The 21,169-nt window shown below is 43.1% G+C and overlaps 1 protein-coding gene across 3 annotated transcripts in view; it reads right to left on the reverse strand.

The window, feature by feature from the left end:
• The window catches only part of Pde1c (phosphodiesterase 1C), a 497,292-nt gene that overhangs the window by 298,235 nt on the left and 177,888 nt on the right, over positions 1-21,169 (reverse strand). For all 3 annotated transcript variants that reach the window (XM_036181396.1, XM_036181398.1, XM_036181397.1), the window contains one exon: positions 17,335-17,506. In XM_036181396.1, the coding sequence (XP_036037289.1) occupies positions 17,335-17,506 (172 nt within the window). The remainder of the gene's footprint in view (positions 1-17,334; positions 17,507-21,169) is intronic.

A 21,169-nucleotide genomic window follows, 5' to 3' on the forward strand; every position in this document is an offset into this window, starting at 1 on the left:
ATAACAAATACAGGAGAATACCATGGGCTAGTAGATTCTTCAATATGCTGAGAATTTAACTGTTCTTCTACCAGCTCTTCTAAAGCCTGGAGTTTCTCTATTGTTAAAGGCCATTGATGAACCCATATAGGCTTGTCTGTTAACCATTTTAAAGGTAGAGCTGTTGGTGTCTTTGGAAGATCATCAGTTTTTGTGCCCTGTTCTTATTGTTTTAGAACAGAATACTATTTGAAATAGATAAACAAAAGACTTGGGAAGCCATGCCGCCAGCTTACACACAGAATGACAAGATGCAGCAGCCATTACATTGTAAATAAAAATAGTCAATGTCTCACAGGCTTTTGAAAACACCCACATAGCACATTCCCGAAAGAAAACATGATTTGCCTGCATTCTGTTTAATTGGCTTTTGGAGAAAGGTGACATAAGGGACATTTGGTAACACTTCAGATATCTAAAAGGTTATGGACATATGGCATCTCAAGAGGTGGGAGAGTCATTCTGTGACCTTTCCAAAACCCCAGACACCTGCCCCAGATATACACTGTGCCCTGTGAGAAGCAGGCAGTGGGCTCTGTATCTGGTGATCGTGATTAGGAAAGGCTTTTGTGGTCCTTTAAAGAGTGGTGCCTAATAACAACAGGGCACATCACGAAAGAGAAAGGAAAGCCAGAGAAGGCCAAAGGCGAGCCTGCTACAGCCTCAGTCCTGCCGTATAGCAGCTGGAGCAAAGACTCTTGTAATACACACGGCATGGGTTCCGGTGGGTGCTGGTTGGAATGCTCATGGGTCTGTGGTGCCTGGGTGAAGAACCACTGAAACAGATGGAAGAAAATCAGTCTGAACTGACAGACACCACGAGGCACCATCACAGGCAAGAAGGAAAAAGACGAAACTGCACTCACTGGTGACTGCTGGAGGTGTGAAGGACACAGTTCAGAGAGAGCAAATTATTTGGTCTTCTCTCTCTCTCTCTCTCTCTCTCTCTCTCTCTCTCTCTCTCTCTCTCTCAGACAGGGGTTCTCTGTGTAGCTTTGAAGCCTTTTCTGGAACTCACTCTGTAGACCAGGCTGGCCTCGAACTCACAGAGATCCACCTGCCTCTGCCTCCCGAGTGCTGGGATTAAGTGTGTCACCACTGCCCAGCCTGGTCTGCTGTTTGTTAATGCTCGCTCTCTCTCTCTCTCTCTCTCTCTCTCTCTCTCTCTCTCTCTCTCTCTCTCCCTCTCTCTCACACACACACACACACACACACACACACACACACACACACACACACACAAATACACACATGCACACCCTGAAAAGCCAAACTTGACCCAATTAGCAGCAAAAAACTTTAATTAATGGAGATAAGGCACTACACTAGATGCTATTTTGTAACCTTTTATTGAAGAGATTATAACTACCCTCTTCTACTATGTTGCCATATCTCACAATGTGACCAATAGAGTCTCAGCATTGTAGAGAAAGATCTCTGGCCAGAGAGTAGTGCAGGAAAGGTCCATGGGTAGGAGATAGGAGCTCAGTGCTAGGAGCGGTGCATCTTGAGGACATACTAACTATATTCCCACAGCTGAGTCTGCATCCCTAAGATAATAGCCAGGGATACTGGGTAGTAGGGACTGAGGTCCAAGGTACCCTGTCACCAGTGCCACAGTATCACTGGGCTCTCAGAAATCATAGGAAACAAGGCAAGCAGACTGATCCTGGCAGCCAACACTAAATGGGGTTGTGAGAAGGAAGGCAGGAAGCTGGACTGCCAGCTGAAGATCTGGCCCATGACAACCACAAAACCACAAAACCACAAAACCAACTACTGTCTTAATATACTACCAGGGAAGCAGTGTGATCCCATGGCCAAACATGGTTCTAGAGTCAAACTACCTGGCTTTGAATCCGAGATCAATGGGTTGGTTGCATGAGAAATTAATGTCTTTGTGCCTCATTACCTATGAAAGGAAGTTATAAAGATTAAAAAGCTGGTTATAACATATTAAACAAGTAGAAAAATGCTTAACCCACAACACCCAGTCAAGTCAGCTGGTACTATCATGCGATGTAATGTAATTGCCATGAGTTAAGATGAAAAGGATAGGAAATGGAGACAAAAAAGGTCAATAGTACTGAAGGGACTGCTCATTGTTGAGGAATACCTAAGCATGGATGTCTAGCCAGAATAAAGCTAATTCCCTCACACAACACAGATCCCAGATACACCTGTGCATCCTCCAAGAGCATTAAGCAGGATGCTAGTGCTGAATCACATCGTCTACTAATTACACAGAACCTGTAGAAGCCACACATGGTACCCACACTCACCAAAGCCACATGTGGTACCCACATTCAACATGAGTACCCACACTCACCAAAGTCACACATGGTACCCACATTCAACATGAGTACCCACACTCACCAAAGTCACACATGGTACCCACACTCACCAAAGCCACACATGGTACCCACATTCAACATGTGGGTACCCACACTCACCAAAGCCACATGTGGTACCCGCATTCAACATGAGTACCCACACTCACCAAAGTCACACATGGTACCCACATTCAACATGTGGGTACTCTCACTCACCAAAGCCACAGGTGGTACCCACACTTTTCAAAGATACTCGCCTCCCTCTGCTTATTCCCTACAGACTTTATAAATGGCTACCTAGACTCCAGAAAGGGTAAATTTATAAAACAAAGAGGAAAGAAAGAGCCAGAGTCTATACTGATACTAAAATGAAGAGGAAAAGGAGAACATGGAAACCTCTTTTATGCAGCCTAATGTTTTCTCAAAAACAAGAGTGAACAGACAGAATGGTAGAGATTGATACTGATTCCAACAGGACTCATCAATTTCTGCTAGAACCCTTGTATAATTTTATTGAAAAAGGGGTTGGAGTCTTAAATACTTCCTCAAGACAATTTAGTTATGAATAAGAGAAGCTTATGTACAGCAGTGAAGATGCTTTAATCAACAATTGAAGTCAGTGTCATGAGTAACAGCACAATGAACTATGTCCTCCCAGGTGCTGTGCTAACAAACACACAGCATCACATGTGCAGTATTCCTGATGAAAGCGATGACCGTGACCAGACAAACCCAACCTGAGGAACACTCTGGACAAGAAACATGTAGCTAGGTTGCTTCAAAATGTCAATGTCATGGGACTGGAGAGACAGCTCAACAGTTAAGAGCACTTGCTGCTCTCTCCAGAGGATCTGAGTTCAGTTACCAGCACCCACATCTGGTGGCTCACAGCCATCTGTACTCATCTACACATATTCACCTATGGACACACACATACATACACAATTAAAATAATAAAAATAAATCAATGATTAAAATGTCAGTGTTGTGAGAGACAAAGAGGAACAGCTGTTTTAAGGACTGAAGGACTCAAAAGAGATACAACGGAGGTGATGGAGGCATCCCGAAGGGAGCCTAGATCGAATGAAAGCAAGATTGCTTTAGAATATATTACTGGGGCATTTGGCAAAAGAAATGTGGACTGACTGTGAGGAACTAATATTTTATCAATACTAAAGTTCTTGAATAGGGAATTTTCTTCTAGGATGCAAAATTTCTTCTGAAGAGATAAAGTTGAAACTGAAAAGTCATACTGTCTACAGCCTAGCATCAACTGGTTCAAGGGACCAGAGAAACAGAAGATGATGGATCTCAAACAAACTCAGGATGATAAAAGGTGGCTCCAAGTGGAACACAGACAGCAGTTGATTTCATCAGTCTCATGGTATTCATAGAATTTTAAATCTTGCCAAAGCAGTTTTGTTTTGTTTTGTTTTGTTTTGTTTTGTTTTGAGAAACAAATATGAAGCATTTCTTATACACAGGTTGACCCAGAGTTAAATTCTATCACTAGATTACACACTGCTCTGGGAAACTCAGCAACTCAGAGAACACAACCCAGCCTGTGGCACACACAATGCAAGCGCCTGTCAATCCCCTTGGCTGCCCACCATCACTAGAGGATGAGATCATATTACAGAAGGCACTACACACCTTGGCTGTCAGCTGTGGAGAAAGCAGACTGGCACTGAGCTAGAAACTCCTCCCAAGCTGGGCGGCAGTCAAAGGACAAAGAGGGTACTGAGGGTGCTGCCTGGGGAGAAAAGGCACCATCCATCTTGTCCATTCAAAGAGTGAACTCTATGACTGAGGAGTCCCACCTTCCAGGCAAGATATGACCACCTACACAATACTGGCCTGACTGTGGTAGGGGTAACCAACTGCTCTCACATTGGATCTGAGAGATATTCCATGGGGGAGGATGAAGAAAGGATGACCTGTGCTTGGCAATGTAGGCCAGACCAACAGCTCAAGTCTGGGGAGGTTGTTGACCCAAGCAGAGAGCCGATTCCTGATGTTGAACTAAACTGACAAAACAGCAAACTGCCTTATAAATAACTATGTTTGTGCCCATAGCTCCTAGTGTTCATCAGAGAAGCCTTGACCTACAAAGAACGGTGGTGAATGAAGTAATTCATGGCTACAAGATGCAGAGAACAAGTAGTGATTGTGGGCCCAGCCCTGCACAGCACAAGTAGACAACCCTCTCTAAGGCTCAGGGAACATTGCGGAAGTGGCAGGGGGGATGGGGAGTCAGGAAATATGTCTTAGTGTGTACACGCTGCTGAGCCCACAAGGCTCCAGCACATAGTTCCAAACCCTCGGTCACACAGACAGCCTGAGCCAATCTCAGTGGATCATAAAGCAAAAGGAACAGTCATACACATGGAGTGGGAGGACAGACAAGGTGGTAGGGTGGTGGGGTCGAGAGTAGTCAGTCTGTGTTATACACAAGTGCAAAAATGTTTAAAAACAAGTTTTTTTTTTTTTTAAATTAGCAAAACATTATACAAATGCATAATTAAACAATTAAAGTTCACAACCCCACACATGTTATTCTTATTCAAAATCTGAGCTGTTTTTCATTAAGTGAGAACAATGAATTATTCCACAGCTACAATCTCGGGTCCTTGGCCAAGCTGGCTCTCTGAGTCAGTCACACCTTCTTTGAGTCTTTGGAAAGCTCACAACTCATTCTTTGGAGATGTTTATGAACCATCTGCCTTCAAGTACTTGATCTTTACTGCCTGAGCCTAGTGGGTACTTCTAGATGGACATATGTGTCTGCAGCTCTGGAGCAAACAGCAGTGCTCCTGAACCCAACCTGAAGTGTTCCTGAAGCCTGGAGATGATTCAGCCCTCAAAATCACTTCCTGTCACACTTAACAGTCATCAGTAAGCAGAGAACCACAGCAGGCTAAGTTACAGGGAGGTCTAGTGGATGACATATTAACTACCACTGTTTTTAGAAGGAATTTGAAATATGGACTATGCTCTGATCTCAGAGAGAAACATATTTTCACTGGTGTCTGCCTAAATCTGCCCCTACGTTTCCTTTACGTAGCAGGGAACCCACAGGTGACCAGACCCTAGGGCCATTCTGCAGCTCCATTCCTGCCTAGGAAACCTTTATTTTGAGGCTACCTGTATAGGATACATTTAATTCCTAAGTCTGTACCTTAGGAAAAATGACAGTCTCCTTTTTGCCTCCCCAGTGATATAAAAAACCAACAAAGATCTCTGACCATGGAATAAAACTGAAAGCCCTTTGCTGCACCCCTCAACACCTGGTCCTGAAATCCTGACTGGGGCAACAAGGAAACAAGGGCTATTGGTGCATGGAACCAGAAAAGCCAGAGTCAGGGGCACTGTGCCCACTCTGATGGGGTTGAAACAACTAACAAAACCAACAGGAACCTCTGCATGCATGGTATTATACACAGCACTGGGGAGGGGTCAGCTGGTCTTAGTAGGAGGTACCTGTTCACAAACACACTCACTCCTGCTGTAAACATTTGCGAGGAGGAAGCTACTATTGATAGTTTCTGTACACACTGGTCACTTGTTCCCACTTAGACCCTTAAGGAAAGCTTCACTATCTCTCCGAGTCTGACCCAATTAAGGCTTTTCCATTCCCATACAGCTGAGGAAATGGGAGCCCTTGACATGGCTTCGTCAATGTCAACAATATACATTCATTCAAGACTTCACTCACTCAGGGCTTCCTCTGTTCTCTACACTCTTTCCCTGGTAACACAGGGCCCTGCTAATCTCAGTGCTAACTTTACCTTCCCTTTAGCTGTCACTAAACTTTCCAGGCCATGCTTTCAGAAACCTTAGCTACAGACCAAACAGTTCCTTCAAACTGTTTTCCTGCCTCCTGACTGTTTGTGTTGCTCCCACTTTTATGACAACCATAATCCAAAGTGGAATCCATAGAACTACTAAGGGCAATTCAACCTTTTCACAGATCTACACGAGGCTGGTAGAGAGGGGCACACACTGACACCAGTCCAGTTCACCATGCAGTGCCTGGCTAAGGCAGGATGCCCCTGTGGAGGAGGTCTTGAGCACATGAATGGGGAAAAGCACACTTGTTGCAGAAAGACCCTAAGAGGGAGCCTGCTTCTTTCTTCTAGCTAGTCAGAGCTTGCCATAATGCTGTAAGCGAGAACCATCATTTCTACTACACAAAGCATTTGACCACATTATTACAAGGTTAACAACGTGACCAGGTCTCCTGATGCAGAAGACAAAGTTCAATAGCCAGTCAAGTGATAGCTACATGTTCCTTTTCACAGGAACAGATTTAAAGGGGGTTGTTTTCTTAATTAAGAAATCTTAACTTCAGCACACACACACACACACACACACACACACACACACACACACACACTGCAGAAAGCTGCTAGTCCTAATGTACGGTATTTTTGAGGTATTTCCAGAGTCAGGGTCCCAAATCATTAGGCCATTTGTTTACCCATCCACCATTGCAACTTAGCCCCAGACCTGGTGGTGGAAAGGGAAAGGCAGTGACATGGGAAAATAGGAAAGGCAGAGCCACAGCTTCTGCCTAAGGGGCTCAGGGGGAAGGAAAACCTGACTGAAGAGGAGAGGATGACAGTTGCTGGCTTCTTACCTTCTCTGGAGAGATACCTGCCCCAGACTGGAGACCCCACACCAGAGGAAGTGCAGCAGCTGGTAAGTGAGAAAAGGGGGCAGGGTTTTAGCTAACCAGATGTGCTAGCAACACACCTATAGTCCCGGCACTCACAAACATGATGCAAGAGGTCAGACACATGAGGCCAACATAGTGAGTCCCGAGACAGACTGAAACTTACTACTGATTTAACTCACTACAGGCTGAAACTTAGCAAGACCTCGTCTCAAAGTAAAGGGAGGGGAATGGAGAGAGGGAACTAAATCATTGTTTGTGTGTGGGGGGGGCACTATTCAAATGGGAAACTCACAAGGCTTCAAATGCAAGGGCACCCTTTCTTACCCAGTAAAGTAAGGGACTCTAGCAGAAGGTCAGGTCAATTAAAAGGAAAACCTGAAAGCAACGTTTTCTGTACATTCTGGGGTGCTAACAAAGTCATAACCTTGCTACACAGGTTGCCATCCCCTACGAGCAAGCAAGAATCAATATTCTATCCTTTAATAGATGACATCAAAAATGTTTAGCAAGAAAGGAGTCTGGGGTTAGCTTGGCGAGCTGAGCACTGAGAAACACCTCTGTGTTGGAGGCTTCCACCATCTGCAGGAGATTCTCAACAGCATTGGTGCCGCTCTCTTCTCTCTTGACCAGGATGTTCCCTGATGTCAGGGCGCTAATGAGTTCTTCTCCCAGAGCCTAAAATTATACATTCCTTCTTATAGCAGAGCAGAAAGATAAGCCAAAAAAGGTGTGGGGGGGTAGGGGAGCTACCTCACGAGTTAGCTCCGTTTCTGCAGCTCAAGGAGAAGGTGTCCTGGTTTGAGAAAGAACACGAATTATAGAGCAAGTGAGTCTCAGAGACATGCCCACTGGCTGGGGTCAAGAGTTCTTCCAGAACTCAGTTTTATGCATGGTATTCAGTATCTTTTCCCCTGGGTAATGGCAATAGTCATTCCTTCAGTATAACTTAAAATTCTCCCCTTTTGTGTTGTTCTTTTGTTTTTTAATCCAATGCTTCAAAAGTCTCCTGTAGGCAATAGAAGTACAAGAAATTGAAGGAAGTTTCAGTCTAGTAATAATGCTACCACCAATGGGAAGCAGCAGTCTCAAATAAAATATAAAAGTAAATACACAGCTGGCCCAGGATTTCTAGGACCATGGCCTTGGAGCTATGCCCCAGGCACTGAGTTACAAGTGACAGAGTGACCCAGCTGAGGACCACAGAATGGTTGGATACTTTGTAAAGTCAGGATTAAACACACAAGAATTGTTTCGGGGGAGAAAATGTGAAAGGAGCTGGAAGAGTCTGGAAGAAGATGGGAAGAAAGTTTGACTCCCAGCAAAGGGAGGAGGCAGGATGGATGGATGACCTAACTGTTCTAAAGAGGCCTCCCCAAGCTCCCCAGTGAGGCCTTAACCCTCATCATAAGGGTTGGCATCTGCCAGGAGCACCTAGATTCAGCCTCTCTGCCATGCCTTGGAACAATAGCCTTAGCTATCACACAGCCAACTGTCCCCCACAGAACAGGGTCACAGCCCAAGCATGTGACTGTGGTGAGAGATGTGACAGCCAGATTCATGGCCATCATAGACAAGGTACTTTTTCCCCAAAATTCCCAGTGAAAAGACCAAGAAGAATACACAGGGCAGTAGTTACTGCTTTACCCACACTTTTCCAACCTCTAACTGGAAAATTGATCTCTGAAAGTGTCCTTAGAAAAAAAGAGACCTAAATAATGCCTTCCCAGGAAACCAACATCAATATAAAAGCTTCTCTGGCCTTTAGAAGGTTCTCCCATGGTGAACCTAGACTTAAAATTGTGTGTGTACAGGTGTATGTATACATGTGTACGTGTGTGTGCATGTATGCACGCGCACTAGCATGCACGCACAGGTTACAAAAGTAAAATGGAGGTTCTTAAGGGAGGTGGGAAATAGAGAGGGTAATGGGATAGACTAACTGGAGGCAGAAGGAGGAGGGACTAGTTGGAGGGAAGGGGAACTAGCTAGAGGAGGGGACGACAGTGGTCGGAGAAGATGAGAATGGAATGTAACAACCTACATGCAAAGAAGTCATAAGGAAACCTACTACTTTGCATGCTAACTTGCAAAACTTGTATAGATGAATAGAAATGTTAAAATCCTCAAGTTCATTCTTTCATATCCCCTCTTGGCAAACTTGAGGAAGACCCTTCTGCTTAGGGAAGAACAGAGAGAAACATTAACATTCCTTGAAGGCAACAGCAAATCAAGAAAGTAAAGCTCCCCCAGAGTCCCTATACATAGCCAACACAGGATGATAGAGAAATTTATGCAGCTAGACTTCCCATGAACTAACTGGGCACACTATCCCATGACTCATCCCGGGGTGGGGTCAGAAGCCCCAGGAACTCAGCCACATGCCATGCCCACCATCAACCAGACTGCACATTTCCTAAAAGTAATGAAGTCAGAAACGGACTTCTTGGCAGGAGTCCCTAGTGGAAAAATGACTGCCAAATGCCAAAACAAGGGGTTCAGTGATTTAATTCACCATGGAAAACACAACCCATCCAATGGCAACTGACAAGGCCAGGCTGAAGTGTTGGCTCCATGAGGCTCTGCTCTTGGGAACAAAGTCTTAATAAACCATGTACATAATCTAAGAAGTAATTGTCAGAACTCAAATACATCCATTCTGAGTGGGAAAAGAAGGTCATGAAGACCCTGGTGCCTCTGGGGAGGAAGTATGCTCCTCTTCCAAAAGCAAAGCCATCAAAACCTGGCAACTCACACACACAAGGAGTCACACAGTGCAAGGTAAGAAACTGAGATGACTGCACACCAGGTGGCTTCAGGATTTCCACTAGAGCCCACAAGGTTAGGTCAGTGTCCAGCCTTACTCGAAAAGCACCCACCACACTCATATCTGCAGGGCCCAATAACAGAAGAAAGAGCTTTGGTCAGTCTAACCTTAAACAGTGTTTGGAACTCTGGGAAAAAAGAAAATGGAGGTTGTTGGCCTCTTTAATCCACTTAATCTTTCCAGGAATCTCAGAAGCCTGTGTTTCCATTCAGAAAATGGGATAAAAGGACTCCACGTAGGTTTAAAAACCACACTTTACAAATTCATGCTGATATTCCAGCATGATATATTACCACTGAAAAGATGATCCTCAAACTGCCCCATCTCCTGGAGTTTGCTAGGAACTCAGACCCACAAACTAAATCAGGGTCTTCACGGAACAAAACTCTTCACAGAATCCTTTTAGACATAATGTTGGAGGAGCAGTGCCTGGAAAAAAACCTTCTATCCAAGTGGAGAAGGTGTGTTGAAAACATAAATTGAAACTAGAAAAATACTTCATGTGATAGGACAGGGCAGGGTCTGCATTACAAGACATTTGGGATCTCAAAGTATATATTCAAAGATCACACTCAGACTAGTACAGCCAATCACATTGCCCTCATTCACAAGAGCTCTAGGGACTTGAGTGTCAAGGTGGTATGGTGGTGGCAGGAAATGGCAGAGGGACCCTAACCCAAGCAGGTCAAGCTATTTCAGTTCTCTAGCTCTGCCACCTGCTGGTAACTTGGCACACGTGGTTTGCTCTCTCCATGTCTTGACCTGTACAGCCTGGATAGTGACACTCACCTTGCCAAGGCTTGAGGGCCTTAGATGAGCAAATGACTGCCCAGCAGCAGGTAGGTGACAGATCAGGCTCTCACCAGGGATGTTTTCCTGTTCTTTTGGGTCCTCTAGTGGCAGGTACTGAGAAGTTTATTCATATCCAGACTGCCTAGACTTAGCCTATTAGCCCCAGGTTCTGTCTCTTTCCCATTCTCCTTGACAAACAGCTTGGGCAGAGCATCAGACTCAAAGGGAGAGGACATGAGGAACAAGAAGACAGGATCTCATGCGGTTCCCAGGGGAGTGTTGTATTTCTTTTTCCTACTTTTGTCCTTTCAGGAGCCTTGGGTTTTGAAGGCAGACTTCTTCTGTTGACTGCTCACTGACCTTTCAGGGCCCACAGCAATCCAAAGCTAAAGCCACAGCCTCATCCTTGATCCATTACCATGTATGTTGTATACTCCAGGGTATGCAAGGGGTCCAGAAAATACTGAGCAGAAACAGGAATTGGGCTTCCTGAGTACATATTAGCTGCTGCACATAGTTTGTTCCCCTGTGTGCTTACTTAAGTCCTCACAACAGCCCTGAAAGTGAGTTTCTCTATCCCCAGAGCAAACATGAAAAACTAAGGCCAAATTAGGTCAGTGACCTACTCCATAACAGTGAACTATTTCCAAATTCAGGAGGCTACGAACTCCCATCTTGCACCATAGTTCTGAAGAGGGTGCCCCCAACTACCAGCATTAGCATTCTTGAAGCTTGTTAGAAAAGTGCATGTTGGGCCCCAGTGGCCTCCACCCTATGGGGTAAGCCCACAGTCCAGTTTAACAAGCCCTACAGGTATTTACAATATCCAATCAAAGCAGCTACTCTAATCCAACTTCAGTTGTCATGGTTAATACAATGAGGTTCACCACACATAAAAATACACATGTAATGAGTGTGTTAAGCGACTTGATTTAGTCATTTTCAAGGTTATATATCAAAATCTGTTCTGATTTTTTTGTTTTGTTTTCCAAATATGCCATTATATAAAACTGAAGGGAAAGAAAAAACCCAAAGGAGAGAAAAACAGAGGCTGGAAGAGATGAAATCAGCCACTGGTTAGAGAGCTGGGACTAGAATCCACCACAGATACACCCAACATAGAACCAGCCTAACTAGGTACATGACAGGGCCCGTTTTGAGATGATGAAGACTACAGCCCTCAGCACAAGTAAGAGCTAAACCATGGCACTTACCAGATACAGCTAGGACCTAGAATTGAACAAGACAGAACATTGCTTCCCTTCAAGCCCTGGCACTTTCTTCACAAGACTATGCTGAACTGTCTGCCCCAAGACACTGAGTATCTGTCCTTCAGCATCCAGCAGAGAAGGATAAGAAGAGGGTGCCAGGAGATGGATTTACACCTGAGATGGCATTTGCATACCTCAGTCAGCTAGCAATGATCAGCCTAGAGGGAGGGAACGTGGTCCATTCATTTTCCAGAATCTTACTTTCTAAGTCTGAATGTCAATGTCTTACTTTCAGTGACACATTCTGTCATTATAGCTAACTGATCATGTTGCCCTTCAGAGGCAGTCCTACACTGTTTGCAGGACAGGCTTGAAGTGGTAGATCTAGGAACTTGTCTTGAAGTTGGATGGCATTTATGAGCATGCTTTCAGTGATCTAGTTATTTAAGATGAGATCCCAAGGACTTATCATCCATAGGACTAATCACTACCATTAGTGACAGCCAGCTCCCAAGCAAGCATTCCTACTAGTCTGTATTTGAACTCAGTCCACATCATAGGCTCATCCTCTCTGGGATAGTTTCTTCTTCTCTGCAGTAGTGTCATTGTTACTTTTCTATTGCTGTGGATAAAACACCATAACCAAGGTAACTTACAAAAGAGAGCATTTAATTTGGCTTATGGATTCAGAGGGTTAGAGTCCATAATGGTGGAATAAAGGGAAAGCTGAGAGCTCACATATTGATCCACAACCATTAGAGAGCTCCCAGGAATGGCATGTCTTTTTAAACCTTAAAACCCACCCCCAATGACACACCTCCTTCAACAAAGCCACACCTCCTCCAACAAGACCATATCTCCTACTCTTTCCCAAACAATTCCACCCACTGGGGACCAACTATTCAAATAAATGAGCTCATTTGGTCTATTCTCATTCAAACTACCACAAGTGGGCAACATCTTTTGGTTATAAGCTTAAAGCAGAAATATGTCCCCTCCCTAGTGAGAATTCACTCTACACACTCAGGAAAAAGAAGGGAAAACCTCTTCCATAATAGCACCATCTGGCTCTGGCCATTGACCAAAGGGGAGCCAGTTACAAAGGGAAGATTTCAAAGATCTCACTAACTTATATACACCATAGGTCATGATTCTACATATACAAATCTGGCCACTTAGGCAGATAGAATATTTACACAAAAAAGGTGTTATCAGAATTGTTTTTAAATACACTAGTGTTGCTTTTTTTCAAATAGTTGTTACCCAGGATCATCTTGCCCACCTGGCAGAATTATCCCTTTCTTAAAAAGAGAGGACTTATGGCAGAGCAGGACTTAACATGGTTGTCTCCCTTGCACCACGCCTTGAGTTGCCTATTATAGGCATGTTCTCTGATAGAGAAATGGATCTAATGGCTGGTTATAAGTCAGGATGGGGCCTAATCACTGGTAAATCCTGCTGAAAATTTACATCCTAGTAGCCTAAATATTGCTTGTCTCTAACAGACCTGATTAGCAAACTAAGTATTTTTGGGATATTTTGGAGGCAGAGCTTCCTTCACTAAATTCTACTTGATGTGGCTTAATGTTTTCTAAGCAAGTCTATTAGAAAATCCTTTGTAACATCAAGCCTGGGACAAACCAAAACATATGAACTTTTGAAACTTTTCTGAAAAAATTTCTACTGTTCATAAATGCATGAACTCATCCTATCTTTGGGAATGGAATATAGAATCTGACATCACACCACACCATCCTTTCGGTCTAGGAAGAACTATTTGAATGAACATATTATGCAAATATTAAGCGGGCACTCACTCTCTGTCCTGGGGTAGCCTGTGTGTCTTTGCCTCCACCTGCTAGGAAAGAGCTAGAAAAGCTTGGAGGAAGGTGGGAGCAGGCAAATGGCCCCTTCCTTTTAAGGATCCACTTTATTTGAACATGCCTGAGAAAATGTGCATGCTGCAAAATGAGGCTGGTGACAGCAAGGGACAGCGAAAACGCTGTGAAGAGGACATTTGAGTTTGGTGATGTCAGCCAATAACTTCACGGATGTCAGACATAACATAACGCTCCTTTCTGGCAGGAGATGGAACACACAGCAGGATTCGAGCTGACACTCAAACTATTGTCAGCAAGCAAGGGGCACCTGTGAGAAGTGTAAGAGCCCCAAGAACCTCCTGAGGACTTGCGCGTTAGGCTTAGTGCCATGGCAGTCTGCATTTTGTTTGATAATAAGGGCTGGTAACCATACTTCATGGCTCTGGGTTCCAAAAGGAAAAAAAGAAAGGAGCAATCAAAGCTGCCATTCATCCTGAAGCACCAGACAGTAATGACACTAGAGTTTTTGGGAAGACAGGTGTTGACAGTTCCTGGGCATCTGTGCTCCTTTTCAGCCAATAAGACCTTCCAGAACCTCAGGTAAGAACTCTCAACTGTGTGTGTTTCCCTGAAGGTTAAAACTACATGAATAAGCCAGGCAGTGGTGGTGCACACCTTTAATCCCAGCACTTGGGAGGCAAAGCCAGGTGGATCTCTGTGAATTCAAGGCCAGCCTGGTCTACAGAGTGAGATCCAGGACAGGCACCAAAACTACACAGAGAAACCCTGTCTCAAAAAATCCAAACAAAAACAAAAAACAAAATAACAAAAAACCAAGAACTGTGTGAATAAAGGAACCCACAGAGATTGAACCAACAACCAGGGAGAGTGCATGGTGGGACTGACCTAGGCCCTCTGCATAAGTTACAGTTGTGTAGTTCGGTCTTCCTGTGGGACTCCTAACAGTGGGAGCAGGGGCTGTCTCTGACTCTGTTGCCTGCTTGTGGACCCATTCCTCCTACTGGATTACCTCACCCAGCCTTACTAGAAAAGGAGGTGCCTAGTCTCACTGCAACTTGACATGCCATGGCTGGCTGATATCCACAGGAGGCCCGCTCTTTTCTGAAGAGAAACAGAAGGAGGAGGAATGTAGGGGGGAAGAGGGGAGGTGGAGAGATACTGGGAGGAGAGGAAAGAGGGGAACTTTGATTGGAATATAAAAACAAACAAATAACTATGTGAATATAAGCCACATTTTCCCTTAGGTCACAGACATTGTGAATCAACAAGTCTCAGGTTTCCAAGGGATGAATACTCCTATAAGCATCATTTAAAATTCATCTATAATTTCTTCTTTTCTTTGAAATTCAAAAGGCATTTTTAAAAAAGGTGTCATTATCAACAGGATAGGCTGATACTGCCTAATTACTAACTGATAAATAAGCTGAGTATTTTGAGTATGCTTGAGAATTTATGTGCAAAAACAACTGATCCTGATGCCCACATGGAACAACTGCATAAGGGAGTATGTTCCATGTAACTTTATCACAGCAGTCAACCATCTTTTGAAGAACTGTTGCTGAATAGCAATAAATGATTGGCTAATGCCGGTGGATTTCTAGCCTCAACTGATACAAAGGTGGAATATTGTGTCCTCCAGTCCTTTGCTACTGTGCCAAGTTTCATAAAGTACCAAAAAGAAGTCCCAACCTTCATAATTTATCACCAATCTCTTTCAGGAATGAAGACATTGGCACCGGCTACAACTAGCAAATCAAGCGAAGGAGCCATCAACCAATATACACTCTCTATTTAAAAAGCTCTACAGGAACTACATTTATTTAAAAGGAACTACAAGAAGAATGGGTGATGAAGATGGACACAGATCAGATGGTACTTCTGGGAGAGGAACCCTTTAGCATGAATCTTAAAGGGTCTTTTTAATTAAAAAAAAAAACTCAGAGCCAGGTATTGGGGTGAACACTGAAAGATCAGAGACGCAGAACACAAACCACAGCTGGCCTCACTTCTCAGCTGATCCTGTATCCTCAAACTGGAAGCCTCTGAGTCCTCACCTGAATGAATCTCAGTTGAACTACTGCTAAAAGCCTAAAAGCTTAACCAGGCTCTAGTTTCTGGTCCTCGTGTTGTATATACCTTTCTGCTTCCTGCCATCACTTCCTGGGATTAAAGGTGTGTGTCACCATGCCTGGCTGTTTCCAGTGTGGCTTTGAACTCACAGAGATCTGGATGGATCTTTGCCTCCAGAACGCTAGGATTAAAAGTGTGTGTGCCACCATTTTCTGGCCTCTATGTCTACCTAGTAGCTGTTCTGTCCTCTGACACCAGATAAGTTTATTAGGATGCACAATATATTGGGGGACACAATATATCACCACATAACCCTTCAACGGCTAAGGAAAGGAGGCAATGAGCCTGGTTTGAGATGGAGGAAGTGGTTATGATATACCATATATGAGCAGATAGACTCCAAGGCAAGACCACATGATCAAAGAAGGACAATCAACATCTACTCTTTACTGCTGTGGTTTGCAGAGAAATGCAGTCTCGCAGGGAGAGCTTCTCTTTCATTGCAAACCTCAGGATGCAATAACCAAACCCTTTATTGGAATAAGAAAACCATCTGTTCTTATCTCCGCTGTGTAGCCATCATGCTGCAGAAAGAAATCCAAACAAAAACTCTATTCACACTTCTGTTCAGACTCATCTATAATTCAATCTACACAAGAACCTGCACACAATGAAATAGCTTTAACTAAGCCATCACACACACTACCTCTATGCAAAAGACAGCTCACTTAAAAAACGTCTCATGGAGTCTAAAAGTTGCCTGGAGTGAAGTTTATATGTCCCATTCGCTGTTTGGAGAATAGGACAATTTATGGTGACAAGAGAAGTGGGACCAGAAAAGTTACTGTAACAGAAAGAAAGGAGGTGGGGAAAGGAAGCTGGAAGAATTAAGAAACATCAATTTCTGACACTAGTAGCACTGGACGTTTCAAGGCCCATTCATAAAAAAAGAAATCCTTTCTTCATAACACATTCATACCCAGATTAACTTTTATTAAAATGGATGAGAATATAAGAGATAGCATTGTAATGAAAATGGGGCATACAGTTAAAAGAAAATGAAACAAGCCTTTCCAGGGAGACACCAGGAGAGGGGAACAGGAGCAGAGCAGCCAGCCTTCTGGGGGACAACACAAGATTGTATGTCATTTCCCTCTCACAAGTAGAAACTTCCCCCAAGCAAGAAACAGTAAAGACCTGGGGCTGAATGAATCCCACCACACACTTTATCTCTGTGCATTTATCTGGATGCATTACTGTCCTTTGAAGCAAAAGCATCATTAACTCAATTCAAGCTACCGACATCGCCGAGTCCCAAGCATCAGCACTGAAATACCAATACCAATGAACTACCATCAGAAATGAACCACAACATTTGGGAAATCTACCTAGAAGTCCAGCTAGCATTCCAACAATCCTTCATCAATGCTAATTTATACAGCACAGAGCAACAGTCATTTGCTGCCCCCAGAGCAGCCATCCAAGTGGACTGAGACAACTCTCAAAACCATTAAGAAGGAACAAACTGGATTCTCATCCACCAAACCTGAAGGATGTCTTCACCAAAGCTTCTGGGCTATCCAGCTGTGGCAATTCATCTGCCAGAATTTCCTCTGGGGGTCGGGTGTCCTGAACAATTGTTGGCCGTGGCTTCTCCTTGACATTCCCAGTGAGTCCATCAATGAGAGAGTTCCACAGACAGTTCTGTGACTTAGACCCTAAGGATGAAAGAAAATGTGCAAGTGAGTCACAGCTAACTATGTTTCCTTCATCCCCACTCAATATGCAAAGGCAGAGCAGGAGATTTAGACATCTCTCATCATTACCTACATCACAGGGCTGCATAAGATACCTGGCAGGCAATCTGTGGATAAATCAGGGATCTTTTTCATTGGTATGCATAAAACAGCCTACCAATAGATATACAGAATTACAGTCGGGCATCATGGACATCCTGTCTCAGTGTAGAGGGATCAGCTCCACATGTTGGGTAGTATCACATGTATCATGAAGATGTCTACTCAATAATAGTACCATTTAGAGAACACAAAGATGTCCAGATACAATCTCCTCTATGAGCTCAATTTGCCTGAGACCAAGTTTTGACACACCATTCTAAGGAAATACCCATCCCAAGAATAGCCATGTCTAGGGACTACAACTCACAATCAAGCTGTACAATTCTTCTGCAATATCAAGATTTGAGAAAGGCTATTTTGCATATTTATTGGCATGTCAGACATGTAAGCTAAGTGTAAAAGGTGAGTATCCAATGGAAATGATGTTGCAATTGTAGAGTTGGCATAGCCAAAAGATTAAGGTCAATATCAACATGCCAGTGTGTGACAATACATTATGATAAAAATATCTCTTACATTCAAATAGTCTGTAACTTTTTGTTGGACCTCATAGAATTAATAATACATCTTGAGGCCACTTAAGATTGATTTACTGGTATACCTTGCCTTTTGTTTAACCTGCCTTTGAGAGAAAAAAAAATATAATAACCAATCTTACTTGCCTTGGATTTCCCCCATGTAATCAACTTTTCTAGCCTAAAGCATGGCTGTGATCTTAAATCAGGTACTTTTTCACACCCCTGTCTCAGAGCAATATATATATATATTGAGAGAGAGAGAGAGAGAGAGAGAGAGAGAGAGAGATGATAATCATTTTCTGGAAATAAAATAAAATTAAAGTGACATTATAAAATTAATATCCATCATAAATGTTGGCTGCAACATAAGAATATTGCCAGATAAACAATTATAAATATAATACTATTTGTTATCTGGGTCATTTGGGGTCAATTAGAGTCAGTAACTGAATCTTTTGTAAAATTATATTAAAGATTTCTGTAAACTATTCTTTATTCCTTCCCTGATGGGATAACTTTACACACACACACACACACACACACACACACACAGACAGACAGAGAGAGAGAGAGAGAGAGAGAGATGGGGGAGTCAAACCTGGGTTCACTCTTGGTTAAATTATTCCAAAAGGAAGTGCTTAATCATTTCTTTTCAATAATGCAACAGCGACACATTATTTGTGACTCTGAGTTTATTATTAATGCATCCAAACCAATGCACTAACAGAGCATAGGCCTGGGAGGATGTGACAAAAACATTTCTCTATGTCTTCTAGCTCTTCCAAAACAACATGGAATCCCTCCCTATTAAGCATGGATGTAGCTCCTGGAAACTGTGCTTTGACATCTGCTCAACTTGTGCATGCTCAACCCAGCCAGCTTCATCATGTTCCTTGGCCTCCTGTCCCTTTCTCATTCCCTAGCATCAAGGATCACCCAACTCCTACTTTATTGGGCTTTCACATTCCTGAACTCTATTCACTGTCCTAATAACCTCAACTCCCTAATGACACAGGGGACAAGTCACATGGAGTTAAATCTAAGCAACTTTCTGCTCCAGAGGCTATAGAAATTCAGTCTGGCCAACCCTGTGTCTGCTTCCCTCATCTCCCTTGTTCCTCCATTGAAACTCAAGTCATGTCTCCTACTCAGAACCCCCTCCTACTGTCCCATTATCCATTGCTTCTCCATATGGCCACACTAGGATTTATGAGTATAACAACAACTGTCTTTACAATGGCAGTTCTCTCCTAATTTGTTGACTGCATCATTCTTAAACAATAAATAAAAACTGTTGAAACGCATAGTCTAGTCATAGGGTAAACATCAGACATCTGAATTAAGGAGGCTTTTACAAAATACCTGACTAGTACTCTTTAAAACTATCATAGCTGTATAGCACAGAAATTACCATTGCCAAAAGGAGCCTAAAAGACATAGCTAAGCTGCAACATGTAATGCTGTGTTCCAAATGGGATCTGGGTGCTTGGTACATAATACTATGCAAAAGCCAAAATAATTTGAACACTATTTGGACTTCAGTTAATAATACATGTCAATATTGATTCATTGTTTTTAACAAATATATATCATACTAATGTAAGAGGCTAATAGCAGAAAAGCTTGTAGTGAGTTCTTTTTGCAAATTTAAAACTATTTTAAGATTAAAATTATTATAAAACAAAGAGTAAATAATTAAGATAATAAATAACTTCATAAAAGACATCTTTGAGGAAATCCAGATTTTCCTCATTTATTTTATCTGAGAGCAGGGCACTTACACAATGACCTCTGGCTCACATTGGTTATGCTCTTCCCAGAAGAAAGATTTTTTATTTTTGCACCAAGATACTGTGAAGTAGTCTAGCCTTGCTTCAGTGGAATTGCATTTATCTGAGGAGGCTTGGCTTTTATCACTCCACCTATGCAGAGGGAATGCCTCTCTAATTCAACAAAAGCTCTTGATGAAGCAGGGGTAATATGCAGGGACAAGTCTGAGACAACACCAGCTACACCCATGCATGTGACAGGAAGGTAGAGAATAGGCATGTATGCGCATAGAGATAATTAACTTCTTGAAGACCCAGTTACCTACAGCCTATCACAGAAGAAATACTGGCTTGCTATGCCTGAAGGATGGCTCTGCATGAAGGCCAAAAGAATGTCACCCATTTGAGGGAAAGCACCTCATAAGGCTCGCTGAACCTTCATCAAGGACACCCGTGACAGCAAACAGCTCTATTATTGACCATCACCATCTATGATGATCCCTTTGGATTGTCCATCCAAACTGCTTTTACATTAGTCAAGAGCACATTAGGAACAGGAAACAGACTCACAAGCCCCTGAACACAGGACAGTTTTGAAGCCCTAAGCATATAGTTTAATATGATCTGGTCTTATTAATGAAGTCTGGTTCTATGTTAATGAAGTTCTGGTTCCAGGAGAAAGAACAAGAACAGTAGCTGCTACATAAAGGTCTTACAATCAACTTCCTGGGCATTTCTCTCCATTCCTTCATTTTCTCATTTAATAAACATGCATTAAATTTCAACAGTGTGCCAGGTCCCATTCCATATCCTAACATGGAGAGATGAATGAGGAGTTAGGGATGTGAAAAGAAGCATCTTTGTAGATCTTACTACTAACAATAGACATCAATATACCATAGCTATGGAGAAAACAAGGTGTGACAGGAGCCCAGTGAAGGCTCACCCACTCAGTCTCCAGGATCTGGGGAGAGCAACAAGGAGGTACACATAGGACATGAGTCTAAAGCCAACCAATAGGAAAGAACACTTGCAACAGCTCAAAGACACAACAGAGCCACCCACTGAGGCAGGAGCAGTGACAGAGGAGTACTTTCTAGAGGAAAATCCAAAGGCTTACTGGATCAACTGAAGAGGGATTTGTGCCTATGCCTCCGGTACTTTGACACAGTGCTGAAACATGTCAGAGCTCTGTGATGGATACTTCAGAACACACAGAAAACCTCATGTTCTCC

The sequence above is a fragment of the Onychomys torridus genome, chromosome 3, assembly GCF_903995425.1.
Source record: "Onychomys torridus chromosome 3, mOncTor1.1, whole genome shotgun sequence".
Classification (NCBI taxonomy): Eukaryota; Metazoa; Chordata; class Mammalia; order Rodentia; family Cricetidae; genus Onychomys; species Onychomys torridus.